Raw genomic sequence first — 16,504 nt, forward strand, 5'->3', positions numbered from 1 at the left:
GCAGAGCGGACGGCAGCAGTAACGTCACTCACTGGCGCCTGCTCCGCCCACTTTATGAATGAAGCAGGCGGAGCAGACGCGCGACGTCAGTGAGTGACGTTACTGGTGCCGTCCGCTCTGCCTGCTATGGAAGCGTAACCAGAGCAATGAATATCTTTGCCGGGGCCGCGGGCCGCATGTTTGACACCCATGCTGTACAGCATAAGGCTACTTTCACACCTGCGTTTAGGTCGGATCCGTCTGGTATCTGCACAGACGGATCCACACCTATATGCAAACGCTTAGATCCGTTCAGAACGGATCCGTTTGCATTACCATTGAAAAAAAAAAAAAAAATGTATATATATATATATATATATATATATATATATATATATATATATATATATTTTTTTTTTTTTTTTCATGATAATGCAAACGGATCTGTTTTGACTTTACATTGAAAGTCAATGGGAGATGGATCCGTTTGAAAATTGAGCCATACTGTGTCAACTTCAAACGGATCCGTCCCCATTGACTTACATTGTAAGTCTGGACGGATCCGTTTGCCTCCGCACGGCCAGGCGGACACCCGAACGCTGCAAGCTGCGTTCAGGTGTCCGCCTGCTGAGCGGAGCGGAGGACAAACGGAGCCAGACTGATGCATTCTGAGCGGATCCGCATCCACTCAGAATGCATTAGGGCTGGACGGATCAGTTCGGGGCCGCTTGTGAGAGCCTTCAAACGGAACTCACAAGCGGAGCCCCGAACGCTAGTGTGAAGTAGCCTAATACTGCGCTGTACAGCCTCAGTGCAGGGCTGATCGAGGTCTGTGAAAGACCCGACCGCTCCTGCACTCTCCCGGCCCTGGTGGTCACATGACCGCCAGGACAAGAAGTGCATTGTGCTTCCTGATGTGTACACAAAGCGATCTAGAAGGCAGGGACACCTGGGAACTGTCCCTGTCTTCTCTCTGGTTTCCCCTGCTGTCACTGACAGCGGGCAACCCGCTCTGCAGCTGCACAATTGGCGTGCAGCTGCCATCTCTCAATGGACATTCAGAAACGTCCATTCAAAGATAGAGATCCGCCTCCCGGGCAGATGGGAGGTGGTTAAGTTCCATGCACAGCATTTAAGTTTAAGTTGCGTTGAGGTCTCGAGTTTGACTGGGCCACTTCAGCACCTTGTTTTATTTCTTTTTCAGCCATTCTATTGTAGAGTTGCTGGTGCGCTTGGGATTATTGTCCTCTTGCATGACCCAGTTTCAAACTTAAGCTGTTGAATAGATGACCTCACATTAAACTCTAGAACGTTTTGGTACACAACAGAATTTGTGGTTGACTCAGTGACTGTATGGTGCCCTGTTTAGATTTCGTCAAACAAGGCACTAAGCATTATGACCAAAAATGTCCAATTTAGTTTAGTTTAGTCTGTCCAAAGAACATTTTTACAGAAGTTTTGTGGATTGTTCAGATGCAAGTTAAGCTGCATTGCCATGTTCTTTTTAGAAAGAAGAGCCTTTTCTTGTCAAACCTTTCAAACAATTCCAAATACTTAAGTCTTTTTCTAATTGTACTGTCATGCACTTGATCATTTAACATGCTAACTGAGGCCTGAAGAGTCTTAGATGTAGCTCTTGGGTTTTTTGCAATATATTCAAGCATTGCACGGTCTGACCTTGGGGTGAATTTGGTGGGATGTCCACTCCAGATTGTCAACTGTCTTGAATTTAAGATGAGCAAATCAGTTAATTCATCAGAGTACCTGAGCAGCGAGGGACTCTCCCTGCTGCTCAAGACGCTCCCTCCTGCCGTTTGATATAGAAGGCCGGACATCTCGCCCAGCCCTGACAATCTTGCATCTGCTCCTAGTAGGGGCACAAGCCCGGAGGCTCTACTGCTGCTTCTGGAGTAGCGACGGTGCACGCACAGTTGCTGCTCCGGTACCAGCTTCCTCTGCTACTCGGAGCAGTGGTGCAAGTGCATTAGTGTCAGGGCCTGGGATGATGTCCCACCCTGTTAAAGAGGACCTTTCATGGGTCCAGACATTATAAACTAAGTATCAGGATACATAGAGTATAGTGCAGGGATCTAACTGCACTTATTTTTTCTGGGCGGCGCTCCGTTCGCCCGCTGTGGCCCCTGTTGTATTCTCCCGCCTGGTATGCTAATTTTAGCATCAGACCAATGAGGAGGAGACTGAGTCTTTCTCCATTGGCGTCTCCTTCTCCCTGGTTGTAGCATTGTACAATCGCAGCGAAGAGTGTCACAGCCTGGGAGAAATAGAAACTGATCCGTTTGTCCATAAGACAGATCAGGATCAGTCTACAAATGCTGTCTGTTTGCATGCAGATCACTCTGCCGCAAGTGTGAAAGTACCCTTAATCAAGCAGCGGGGAGAGGGGGGCTCTTGAGTTGCAGTGACAGCCCCTTGCTGCTCATGAACACTGTTTGTTGAATGAATCTATTCGTACAAATCTATTCACTCCTCTCTATCTGTGAATAACCCCTCACTAGTGTTGAGCGAAGCAAGCTTCGGATGCTTCAAAACTTCGGAATATTACTGTACGGAGATTTGTCTCTGTACAGTATTAGAATCTATGAGCTGAATTAAGTTATTCACAAACTTCGGTAGTTCATTTTTAAAGTGGAAAATCGGGTTTCAAGTTTTAAAGTGGTTTTCCACTTTCAAAATCAATTACTGAAGTTATTCAACGAAGTCACACGCAACTTCATGAATAACTTACTTTGGTTCTTCAGAGCCCATATGTTCTAATACTATACAGAGATCAATCTCTGTACAGTATTATTCCGAAGTTTTGAACAAAGCGACTTCAGATGAAGCATCCGAAGCTCTGTTCGCTCAACACTACCCCTCATTGTAGAATGACGGATTTCAAATTGTTTAGAAATGGCGATATAATCTTTTCCAGATCGATGGGCACCAACTGTTACGTGTCTTGACTTAAGACCATTGCTGAGATTTTCCTGCCTTGACATTGTGTTAACACAAGTTTATATGCTCCAGACAAGCAAACTGCCAAAACTTTAGCTTTTGTAGAGGTGGTCACTAGGGATGAGCGTCTCGACTTCGGATGAAACATCAGAAGTCGATTCGCTCATGATCACACTTGTTGATGATAATTTAATCAAGGGCATTTGATTAGCATTACCTTGCTACTTACCATCTTAATTGCTATAGAAGCAGTAAGGCTGTACTTAATTTTCACACACAGCTTCTGGATTTAGCCTAGTTTTTTTAAATTAAATAATGATATGGTTTGTCATGTGTTGTTCATATGAGCTTGAATATACATACCATAATTTTAAGACCTTTATAATAAAATAAATAAATCACATAATTCAAAGAGGGAGTACTATGTTTTTTTTATGACTATATATCTTAAACAAGAGACAAAATGGCATAGAAACCAAAAAATGCCCATGTTTTGCACTCCAAACATAACAGCTAATGCTGCCAAGCTGGCTAAAGGCTCTTAACTATATGAAAACCAATGTAAAATATATATATATATAAATATATATACACACATACAGACTTTTTTTTTTCCGCGTAGACTGAGGTCCGCATGTTCAGAGTTCAGTTTGATGGTGACTCCAAGGATAAAGCCCAGGAAAACTGTGACAATTGCTTTCAAAGACTTCAACATTTCTTGTGCGACCAGGTCTGCTGTTCAAATTTTTTTGAAAGTAATTACATAATCAAAAGATTATAAATGGTGATGTTAGACTTTGTCTTCTACCTTTGTTTTAGAATGAATCAGTTCAAGAGTCCTCTCAAAGCTTTCCAGAACAATGGATTACCATGACAGAGGTGGCACAGGTAGATATCTAGGTTTTATCTTTAATGCCTAACCGAAACCTGGACAATTCTTTTTCTAGGTCCAGAAGCAAACAGTGTTTTATACCCAGCAGAAATTCATGGTTCATTTTCTTCTGCATAAAAACTTAATACAAAATGAAAATGTAACATTTGGCTAAATATCAATATTGTCATTTTGTGAATCCAGCCATTTATGACAACTTGCAGATTTTGCTACAACACCCCCCAGTATAACCCCAGGGCACAATATTAACAGCAGTGCATTTTTCAGTTTCCCTGTAATTGTAGTGGTATGAACAGTGCCTTTCCTACTCCAAGGAGACTGTAAAGTGCCTGCCTTTTCTGTCAATTATAAAGTAGACTTCAGCACAACATGTTTCCGTGCAGTTCAATCGTAGTTTATTAAATTAATTCTGCAGTTGTAATTTCACTGAATGTCCTTCTTCAGACTAGTGCCGCTAATGTTGTGAGGTATATGAAGGAGTAACAGCGCTAAGGGTAAACCGCATTTGATGCTATGTGTGAGGATAAAGGCCTTTTCTGTCAGTTATCATAGCAGGCTCCTCTCCTTTTGCACTGACCACATGTAGTAGTGTATTTACACTTCTGTACTCTCTCCTAAAATGTGACCAGTGCTGGCAGGAAAAAACCTGCGAGCAGCTTATTACAAGGATCTTCCTGCTTTGTCTTAATTGCCCACAGATTAGCACATTGAGCTGCAATTATCTGAAACGTCTTGCATGTGCTTTCTGCCCTGGAGAAATGAGAGCAGGGTACTCTCTGCAGCAGCCTGACTACACGCTTCTGGCACTGAAAGCACAGAGGTGTGCAAGGTAGACCAAGTCGTTGCAATGGAAAATGGGCTTGTCCAGCCCTGGCTTCCTCTATGACCAAGCTAGTAATTAAACTGGGGCTTGCAGTTAGGCCTCATGCACACGACCGTTGTTGGGTTCCATGTCCGTTGTTCCGTTTTCCGTGATTTTCTGCGGACCCATTGACTTTTAATGGGTCCGTTGAAAACTCGGAAAATGCACCGTTTGTCATCCGCATCAGTGTTTCCAGTCCGTCAAAAAAATATGACCTGTCCTATTTCACGGACAACAGTTCGCGGAATCATTCAAGTCAATGGGTCCGCGAAAAAACACGGAGGCACACAAGATTGTCATCCGCGTCCGTGATCCGTGTCCGTTTTTTTCCTATAATTTTCCAGGCAAACTTGACTTAGATTTTTTTTTTTCACTTTTCATGTCTGGTGATCCTCCAAAAATCAAGGAAGACACACGGAAAAAAAAAAACGGAAACGGATCGGAACCCCGTTTTGCAGACCGTGAAAAAATACTGTCGTGTGCATGAGGCCTTGGATGCAAGTTTTAGACACAATTGTACTTCTGATCTTTACTATGGGGAAATAGGTCATTAAAACTGTGTGGGCATTACACAGTGAGTGCATGGAAAGCTCTAGACGTCTTTTTTTTGGGATCCAGTCCTGGTTTTAGTTACAAAATAAAAAACAAAACTGCACTGGGTGAATATAGCCGATACCTCCCCTCATTGTCATCATCTGTATAACTGAATATGGCAAGCAAATAACATTAAATGGCCACTAACTTTTCACAGAACTTTGCATAAATCAATAGTAGAAGCGACTATAAGAAACATGAGAGCCATCAGCTGTTTCTTCCCCTCCCTTCTCTAAAAATCACTTTGAAAATGGACAGCTGCTGCTCGCTGAAGTATCAGATTATATCATACAATAAAAGTCTATGGAGAGGGGAGGGGAGGAGTGAGCAGGAATTAAGGACGCCCTAGAGACACACACAGCAAGAGAAACTGTACAGTTAAATAGACAATTTCTGTCTCTGCCTAAGTGCCATATTCTCAACCATCGCAGTCAGTACCTCTCCCATTCAAGGCTGCATTTGAGTGAGAACATTAGGAAGCAGATTCTCCTTTACTTTGTGTGTGAAGTGGATGGGAGCTAGTCTTCATCCACCAGATTTGGAAGAACTGCAAACTTGGGAAAACTGCTACAAAATGCCAGATACAAGTCATATAATGGGCAGAAATAGTGTTATTTCTCATGTATACACTGTACTATTGATTAGTGCAAAGTTTATTGAAAGGTTAGGTGCTCTTTGATGGTATTGCATGTTAAGGCCTCATGCACACGACCGTTGTGTGCATCCGCGGCCGTTATTCCGTTGTTTTTTTTCGCGGACCCATTGACTTTCAATGGGTCCGTGGAAAAATCGGAAAATGCACCGTTTGGCTTCCGCGACCGTGATCCGTTTTTCCAGTCCGTGAAAAAAATATGACCTGTCCTATTTTTTTCACGGACCCATTCAAGTCAATGGGTCCGTGAAAAATCGCGGATGCACACAAGATAGTCATCCGTGATCAGTGTCCGTTTTACCTATCATTTTCAATGGAAACTTGACGTAGTTTTTTTTTTTCACTTTTCATGTCCGTGGATACTCCAAAAATCAAGGAAGACCCATGGAAGAAAAAGCGGTCACGGATCACGGAACAACGGAAATCCGTTTTGCGGACCGCAAAAAAAACAGTCGTGTGCATGAGGCCTAAAGGGAATGTGTCACAATTTTTCTGCCAGTTAAAACTAGATAGTGACACATACCCTTTTTTCTAAACAGTTTTTATTTTCTGATTAGTTTGTTTTATTCAATTTCCTGATCATAATTATGGGGGCTGCAATCTTGTGTGAGCTGTTAACAACATTTAGAGAGATGCTTTACAGCAGCCACCATGGGCCATAGACAAAATGGCCAGACGGTGACCTCAGTGACTCCTATGGGAGTTTTCTAGGCATGCTCTGTGACCTATGCAGAGGTCAGGAGGGAGTAGATAAGCTGTGATATCACCTATTGTGAATGGTGGATACTGTGTTATCTATATAGAGGTGATATCTACCGACCAAGAAGAGGCACCTATTATTAGTCTTAATGGCCAGTGCAAAAACAGCAGGATTTTATGTCCTTTATATAGAAAATTAAAAATAACCACTAAAATTTCTTAAACATATTATGAATATTTTAAACATGAAAACACAATTTAAACAATGTCACTTTCTGATCACACATTCCCTTTAAACAGGCATCAACAAAACTGCTGTTATGCTAACAGAATCACAAGGAATTCACAGAAGTGTGTGAAAAATTACTTGCAATATAATTATATATATTTATAGTTATTTACGATGAGGTGGTTAGTAGAGAGTATAGAATATAAAGCACTTATAGAGACAATATATCTGTAATCTGGAAAATACACTTTTTTGGCAAATGAATGGATGATAAGTCTCATGTGGCTGTGTATGTACAAGTGTTTCTGATTTTTTTGTGTGAATTAGAATTTTGTGTTCTAGGCTTGGGAAAATGCCTATAAGATGAACATTTGTACCAAAGCAATTCACGTTTTGCATTTACAGGGCATAGTGGTAAGCAAACAAGCAAATGACACCACCTCGACCTATATGTGCCCTCCCTTAAATGAGGAGCTTTGTTCCTTCCTCAAATTATGTCTCTTGGACCAGAACTTCCCAGGGTTTGTTGAAGCTGTGGAAAAAGAGTTGAATAAACTTATAAAAAGCTAAGTGCTGGATGAAAAAAAAGCTTTACACCAGAATACATTCCTGTTTTAGTTTGTTTATATTGTATCAACCAGTGTATTTTCCACACACATTATTACACTTCAATTGCACAATCCATGGGCTCATGCAACTAGAACATTCCCCCACCCCTCTGCCCAGTAAAAGACATTACAGATTTGATATACTGACACATTTACATCTAGTTGCATAGAATAGAACCATGCTTTAAAGAACAAATGTAAAATCTCCTTAAATAACCGAAATTAAACAAAAACCCCATCAAAGAAAAAATATATATATAACTTATAAAAAGTCTGCCTGCATGAATGTACATGTTGACATAACAGTGCAAAAGGATTGAAGAATATACATGATTGAACCAATGTTCACTTATAAAGCATCCCACTTAATTTTTCTATATGGTCTGTTATCTTTAGCAGGGCATTTTAAATATTTGCACTAACAAGTCAAATCAGTTTGTCACCCAGTTACGCTAGGCCTTAAATGGGTTGTCCGGGTTTAGAGCTGAGCCCGGACATAACCTCCTCTTCACTCATTTACCATGTATGAGTGCTTCTTCTTTACTACCAGTGACGTATCGGGCTTCACATGGGTATGCTAGGCAGAGACTTCTACTTAGAAGTGAGCCCGGTGATGTCACCGGCACAAATAGATGGCCTTTAGCGCTGCCCTACGATGTTTTACAGGCTAGGGCAGCGCTAAAGACAGCTCATTAGTGCTTTGATGCTCCACTCATACATGGTAAAGAAGTGAAGAAGAGGTTATGTCCAGGTTCAGCTCTGAACCTGGACAACCCCTTAAAAGTACTTCTGTGAATGGTTGCTTATAACATTTACATTAGATATTTAACTTCTCAGAGAAAAAGCCATAATGATACTTGGTAACTATACAGCCAAAACATTCCTGTTAAGCCTTCTTCAGTACAAAGTACTGGACATTTGGTGAAGCAAAGCATGATATTCCACTACAAAACAGAGCAGACAGATGTATATTGTATATAAAAAAAATCAAGAATCGTTGTGGCATACATTAGGCCCTAGGACGCCACCGTATGAGTTATAAAATAAGCTATTCCATGCTTGAGGAAACTTCTTTGAATAATTTTTAGAATGTTCAGGGTCATTGAAACGATGCTTCATCTGACTGTCATATGGCAGCTACAACATTCACAAGCCATCCAATACTCAGCTTTAAAAAATACATGATACTTTCATTACAATGGATGCATTCTGCTCAATTACCGTAAGATACATGCCAAATATACAAAAAAAAATGGAAAGAAAAAAAAAATCTATATATAAAATAAACCTGCTGTCCAAACCTCTACTATCCCGTTGGAAGGCTTACATTTTGTGTGTGTTATATATATATATATATATATATATATTTATTTATCTTAAGTGATTTAAAAAAAAGCCACAGCACACAAAGCTGCATATGCACTCTATTTTTGAAGCTCCTTAATACCCAATCAGTTTTTAGTCTCCATGGAGGCTATATAAGGCATGCTTTAAAAAAATAGTTTTGTACCCTCAGTCACATGAAAAACAAAAAACACACAAAAAAGGAATATTGAAGAAGTCTTAAGATAGACTTTCATAGCAATGTGAGCTCTTTAAAAGGAAAATTTGTTGTCTGGTCAAATCCACAAATCTCTGAAAAAGAAAAGTAGAGGAAAAAACAAAAATTAGACAAATAGAAAACACAATGGCCATTTACTGAGCTTAAAGGGGTTCTCCAGGACTAGAAAAGGATGGCTGTTTTACTTATTCCTGTTGAGCGCCTTTTTTTTTGGTAAAATGAAATACCAGGGTGGATCCTATTGAAAGAAGCTTAGCCTAGATCAACACTAGTTATAAACCAAAGCAGAATTCAATCAGCATTTTTTTTTTTTAAAGAGGACCTTTCATGGGTTTATGTATTACAAACTGGTAGGCTTACCAGATATAGTGTGACCCTATAGATGCAGACACTTTTTTTTTTCTGTTCTGCCGCTGTGCCACTGCTATTTTTGGCACCTGGTATGTTAATTCAAGGTATCGGTACAGGCAGGAGGAGACATTACTTTTCCTCAGTTAGTGTCTCCTTTTCCCTGGCTGTGATGCTGCAGCGGACTGCCCCACAGCCAAATAGAAGGTGAGTTGTTCTCGTGAGATTTACCAGAACAGGTTATGTATGCATGTAAAGTACTTTCTTATATAGCCTGTTCTTGTGAGATTTGGTAATCTCATGAGAACAGCTCACCTTCTATCTGGCTGTGGAGCAGTCCGCTGTGAGAGAGAAGGGGATGCCCACTGAGGAAGGGGAATTTGTCCTCCTCCCTGTACTGATACTCTGAATTAGCATATCAAGCACCGGGCACAGCGGCAGAACAGGGGTATTAAAAAAAAAAAAGTATTTGCATCTATAGAGGCTGCCGTATCTGGTAAGCATACCAGTTTGTAATACATAAACCCATGAAAGGTCCTCTTTAACTTATTGAACCCGCAAAGAACAACTTTGAACATCAAGTAATTCATGGAATGGTTGTCTGAAATCTCTAGCGTGCGGCCAGAGCTCTTGTTGTGAGGACAAACTATCATTGTTCATGCCCTAGACAATACTCAAAACATAGACACTATAGTATACGTGATGAAGCACCCGTATGGATAGCTAGTGGTGGTTGTGGTGTTACTCAACATTGTTTTTTTTAACCATGAAATCTTCCTTTACTTACCAGATTTATTTAGCTTGTGTTTCGTTGCCTCAAGTTCTTATCTTTGTGGTTGTTTGTAGAGTTACTCTTCCTGAAAGTGTAAAAAAACATAAGGGTCAAACCTAAACCATTTAGAATTTATATAAAATGGATTTGTATACAATATCTGTATATAAACATGACATGCAAAAATGTTACATCCATAATAAACAAGCAGATTTAAAGTGGCTGGCCATTTTATAGCGAATCTTAAAGGCTATGTACACCTTTGGCAATAGGCCTGAGGCAGCAATTTACAGAGCCTCTTCTATATGAAGTCCTATCCTATGGACAGAAGTTGTCACACATGTCACCAGTCCCCTCTGTATACTGATCCCCATGTTAGCCCATCACATGTGCATTGTATTTTGAGCTAAAAATAATTTTCTTTTTTTTTTTATTGGTCTTGGGAGTCCTCCTCCTAGTTGCTGACATTCCTCACACTTACAGAGCCCAGCAGACAGAGCCTGCTTATCCAAGGCAAACATCCTTCATCACAGCCCCCTCCACATCAGGTCTAGTATGTCCCCCACATGTCCCCACTGAATGGTGCGAATTTTGGAGTAGTTGTAGACACTTACAGAGCACAGCAGACAGAGCCTGCCCCTCACAGCAATCATCCTCCATCAGAGCTCCCACTGTCGCACCTCTGCTCCCTCCGCAACAATGCTTCACCTGCTCACCATTCCGCTTCACGGTGGCTTCTGCTCATTCCCTGACCGCAGCGCTGTCCAATCGCAGAGCTCAGAGCCAGGGAGAAAAAAAAAACCTCCCTGGCTCTGAGCTGCGATTGGACAGCGCTGCTGTCAGGGAGAAGGAGAGACACTGGCGTATCCTCCTACTTGCACTGAATGTTGAGAAATTACCGGGGGCCACAGCGGGCGAACGGAGCGGTGCCCAGGAATAATAGTAAGTGCACTTAGATCCCTGGGCGCCGCTCTATGTAGCCTGCTACTTAGTTCATATTATTTGGACCCATGAAAGGTCCTCTTTAATACTGATCCGACAGGCTGTTCACCATGTCGGATCCGTCCTTCCGCTATTCGCCGTGCCGCCGCTCCGTCCCCATTGACTATAATGGGGACGGGCGCAGCACGGCGAAAGCCGCCGGACTAAAAAGTCGGACATGCAGGACTTTTTAGTCTGGCGGCTTTCGCCGTGCTGCCCCGGAGCTCCGCCCCCGTCCCCATTATAGTCAATGGGGACGGAGCGGCGGCACGGCGAAATAGCGGAAGGACGGATCAGACATGGTCAACAGCCTATCGGATCCGTCCTGCCGCAAGTGTGAAAGTAGCCTTAGTAAATAATTATATTCTGCATGAAATGACAATTCTGGAGCATCTATTCTTTTGACTCTACAAGAGTAAGGCAATGGATAAACATGAAATTGAGTGAGAACCGGGCGTTTTACGTACGCAGAACTTTTACTTACATAGGTCCAGCTGGTTCATCGTCTGCACAGAACATCCAAGACATTGTGAGAAGGGAAGGAAACCAAAAAGAAAAAGTTACATCAGTAAAAAGCACTATCATATTTACACATTTGTTAGTGGAGTGACTGAGATTCATTCTGTGCGGACGCTTAAGTCACTTGCATCTTAAGGCATCTTGTTATTGTAAATGACTGGATATGTTCTTTACAATGAAGCTTAAGGCTGATAGGCCATGAAGGACTGCAACTGTAGTGGACAGATTGTTGTGATTTATTGAAATCATCTTGTCCCCTAGTTCCAGTGGTTCACTGAGTAAATTTAATGGGAAGACAAACCCAACATTTCAGTTGTAAAATCCTGCTGGTTGTTTTCTTACAGTGGGGGTAATGGGTGTGTCTGTGATCAGTGATGAGTATGGTCTCCCTGATCCGGGCATTCATTTTTATAGAAATAAGTGACTTATTAGATGCTAAACTGCTTTTCCTAACACTATGATGAGATAACCGGAAGTAATCCCCGTCAGACTTCAGCTACCTTTTTTTTTTTTTTAGGCCCTTAGACCCGTTTCACGCATTCTTCAGCAATTGACAAATTATTTGGATGTTTCTGAGAATTATTGTTATTTATTTTACAATATTTGTTTAAGAATCAATTTCAAGTGACCATCTATACACTTTAGACATCTGGGATATTGAAAAGCAAGGGAGTGTTCACTGAAGTCTTTAAGAAAAAATGAACAGCAGGATTCCACAAGGAGACTAGTGCACATGAAGCAAAAAGATGGAGAGAAGGTACAATCTCTGAAACAAGTGTTGGTACCTGCATGAGCACAAACAGGGAGTAATATGATCACATGACCTATATTACTTCCTTTCTACCTGCTGCCAACACATGAACAAAGTCAACAGGTAGTCAAAAAGAACAAAATAAAATAAAAAACTTCTGGGGGAGAAAAAATAATAATAATCAAAATAAATAAAAATGTGCACAAACAGTCGACAAGCCTTTGTCCACAGACATCTGGCAAACTGTTAAAATGCATTTTGAAATGGGACAGAAAAGTCAGACTGAATAGGACTACAGCGTGCTGAATTAACTCACAAGAGCTACATTTACACAGAGGGCCTGAGACACAGCAACCAATTCCCTAAACAAAAACAGACACACACACACACACACACACTAATGCAACACCAGTGCATTCACTAGTAAGTAAACATTTTCTTCTATCAATGTTAGAGACAGCAGAGGGTTAGAATCCCAGCTATGTTTATTCTCTACTTGGCATCACCTTCTAAGTTTTGCTGTATATCTAAAAGCATTCTCTAGCGACATCTAGTGCTTCTAGGCTAGCAGTGTCTTAGTTCCTAAATTATATATAGTGCCTATATACTAACCATATGTAACATTCATAGATATACATTTAAAAAGCAAAAATGCTGAAAAAAGAACACCTCATCAGAAGGGTTATTTAGTAGACCCCTTAGTGTAAGTGAAAAATGTGAAATGAGGTTGCACTCCAGCCTTGTCCTAATCATAGGGATATTAAATAAAAACGAAAATTAAAAGCATGTGTTTACAGAAGCCAGTCACAATTGCATTTTCCAGTCTGCCAGAAAAAATAGAACTCCAGTTTTAACATGCAGCATTTTTTATATAAAAACTCAACAAAAATCCAAATTACCAGCATTTAAACTGGGTAGAATATGGGTGGTGTTCTCATTCAACAGGGTTCATATAATATAATTATAGGCAGTTTACTCTACAGCACTGCCAAGTAAAATGACACTAGAAAAGCTATCCATCTTGACTAGGTAGTAATTTAAAGGGGTTGTCCGGGATTGGGGACATGGTTGCAATAGTACTATAGTGACATACATATTACATACATGCATGTCCTACCCTTGACAGATATTTGTGAAGCCCAGTTTTGATATATGAAATTATTAGCCGGAAGTGATTGTTTTCTTAGACCCGGTGACGTACCGGGTCCCTTGCAGGTGATCGCAGCCTCCTCTTCCGGCTGCTCAGGGAGCCCGGTGACGTCACCGGCAGCCTAAGTAATTATGCAGAGTTGAAGAAGGGGCAGTAACAAGGCTGGCCTACATAGCGCTAAGCCACGCCCCTCCAGTCCGGTGACGTCACCGGCAGCCTAAGTAATTATGCAGAGTTGAAGAAGGGGCGGTAACAAGGCTGGCCGACATAGCGCTAAGCCACGCCCCTCCAGTCCGGTGACGTCACCGGTCATGCAGCTTTCTATAAGGGGGCGGATAGATGGAGGAGTGGACGATATGAGGGGGGCGGGTGCAGGGACGAGATGTTAGACTGTAGAAAGTGGGAGATGCCGTGCTGCGCTGGGACCCACAGTGCAGTGCGGCAGGAAGTGATCGCACAGATAAACAACTATGTCAACAATCTGTTGGGGACCATAGGAGCCATGCAGCAGTGTAAAAACGACCTAAATACATCTGGGGAACCTTGACTCTGCTAGTAATCGTGAGTAAACTGTTTTTAAAAAATCATTTTGATCTCGGACAACCCCTTTAAAAAAAGCGAATTCTCAAGATCCAGAGCCTTGTAATTTTTATCTATTTTTTGTTTGCACTGATCACAACAATACTGCTGACTGGACAAGGGTACAATAGTGGACTGAATCAAAGCTAAGCATTACTTCATACTGGGAGATTTGACTGGAACGGTCCTTCAACAAAAAGGTGGGCACGTTTACATATGAATATTTATGAATGTCACAATATATTCTTTGACAGCAGTCATTTAAAACATTTTTCCAGGCTCCCGATACTGATTAACGGTCCTCAAGATAGGTCATCAGTATCCCACCTGTGGTTTTCTGTAACCCTGCACTCCCAAATATTAGCTGTTCCCCACCTACTGCTTTGAAAAGCCAGAAGCAGAGACCCATTTAAAAATAAGTAGCCATGCCGGGTTACTGCAACTCACCTCCCACTGAAGTGAAGCTGCGCTTCTGCCTCTTTTCTGGTATTTCCTTTGTCAGTAGCTACAGGAACATTTGAACAATGGGGGGTTCAGTGTGTCAGATCCCCATTGATCGGATATTGGAAACCTATCCTGAAGATAGGTAATCAATATCAGGAACCTTTAAAAAAGCTTTAAATAAGATAATGCTAAATTATTTTTTACGTAAGCTGCATTAGGAGTGAATGAAACCACTAATCTTTATGGAACCTGCCCCACCTTGTTCACTAAGGAAGGAAGCAAAAACAAGGGGGTAGTGGGGCACATAAAATGCCCATTCTACATAAAGCAAACAAATCTACATAATATTTTCTGTATTAAAATACAGAAAGATTTTTATATTAAAGTGTGGTGTAACAGAGTATGATTTCCAAAAAAAAAAGTATTCCAAGATATTTAAAGCGGGGGAAAAAAACACCACATTTAACACTGCTGTGTATATTCAGCGGACAGCAGATATAGGCCGTTTATCACTACCATCCAGCCAATCTAAATAGATTATATCTTTAAAACAGTCAGTTTTTTCCCCCGATACAATACTCCAAATTGGTTGCATTTTTGCAAGCAGTATGTTACTGATCCAATGCATCTAAAAAAAACTTTTTTAAACTTTCAAATAACCTGGATGACAATATTTTATCATTTTCAGTATACAGCTCCTATGCAACCTATGAGTCTTCATGTTACAGACTATAAGCAAACCCTGTAGTCACGTGTTACCTCATTTATCGATCCCCCCCAAGTACATAGGTTTCCCAGAAGAGGGGCAGATAGAGTGCAGGTTATCAGGTAATAAAAAAAAACAGAGCTCTGACCCAATATATAGATATATCTGAAATTATTCAGCCACAAAGGGATAGGTTTTAGCTGAAAGAGTAACATTCAAGGACCTGCCAAGATGTGTTGAGCAAGATTTATCTGTGTGCAGCTACAGTTTTGATAGAAATTGTACACCCAAAACCCATGCCAACAGCAGAACAGACCTTGGTACAATGTACCCTGTTCAAAAATATGTGTTAGGAAAGTGGTGGGAGTAAGTAACATTATAACAATTGGTCTTCCTTCAAACTAAAGCAAGGGAAAAACAAACAAGAAACCAAAACAAACTGAAAATTAGTCGTGAGAGTGGATGAGGGAAAACTCCAAGTGTTAACATCATGGGCTTGAGCAATCCCAACAACGGAAGCGAGATTAGACAAATTGGAAAAGCATGCAGAACTCGCACTTACCACCATAATATTTAAGGTTTGATGCAATTGAAGGGGGAAAAAAAAAGTCACAGTAACCGACAAGTATAATTAGAGAAGCTGCCTCCCTGGATTTCCCCCTCCCGACCAACAAAGTAAAGAAAATTAAATTGGATAGAAAATAAAAAGACAAAGTGCCCGATTCGATCTGTGCTGCTGAGAGAAGAGGCAAGCAAAATGTGAAGTGGATAGAAAGCAATGGTGAAAGGAAGGGCAGGTTTATAACAGGCAGTGCTCACTCTGACCAGCAGGATGCACTGAATTCCCACTAGACAGGACGAACTACAGTGCATCATGATGGAAACGTCCATTTAAAAGGTAAATCCCCAACACACTCACACCCATGCACACACATTATCTATATATAGATAATAAAGCTGAAGAGTTCAGGCCTCTGGTTAACATCCAGAAAATTATGACTCTGTAAATGATCACCCTTGATTATGTGGACCTAGCTATACCAGAGGGGTTAAAAAAAGCAAAAGTATATAATTCAAAGAATCAAAGTCCTCTGTATTTATCTTCACAGTCAACAGTTTGATTAAATATATGGATGATAAAGTTAACCCAAAAGTAATTAAAACAAAAAAAAAACTAAATCATCAGTTTAGCATGCCTCCCATCCCAATAAGTCTATACAAGA

At 41.0% G+C, this 16,504-nt stretch overlaps 1 protein-coding gene across 2 annotated transcripts in view; it reads right to left on the reverse strand.

Moving 5' to 3' along the window:
* Nucleotides 1–7,464: 7,464 nt before the first annotated feature.
* Nucleotides 7,465–16,504, reverse strand: part of NPTN (neuroplastin) — a 64,903-nt gene continuing 55,863 nt past the window's right edge. Inside the window, exons 6-8 of one of the 2 annotated variants that reach the window (XM_040413699.1) lie at nucleotides 11,617–11,626; nucleotides 10,167–10,236; nucleotides 7,465–9,105 (exon numbers count right to left, since the gene is read on the reverse strand). In XM_040413699.1, the coding sequence (XP_040269633.1) occupies nucleotides 10,176–10,236; nucleotides 11,617–11,626 (71 nt within the window). In that variant the 3' untranslated portion in view covers nucleotides 7,465–9,105; nucleotides 10,167–10,175. Of the gene's footprint in view, nucleotides 9,106–10,166; nucleotides 10,237–11,616; nucleotides 11,639–16,504 lie in introns of both variants that reach the window. The other variant, XM_040413697.1, reaches the window with a different exon arrangement.

Source organism: Bufo bufo, chromosome 1 (assembly GCF_905171765.1).
Source record: "Bufo bufo chromosome 1, aBufBuf1.1, whole genome shotgun sequence".
Classification (NCBI taxonomy): Eukaryota; Metazoa; Chordata; class Amphibia; order Anura; family Bufonidae; genus Bufo; species Bufo bufo.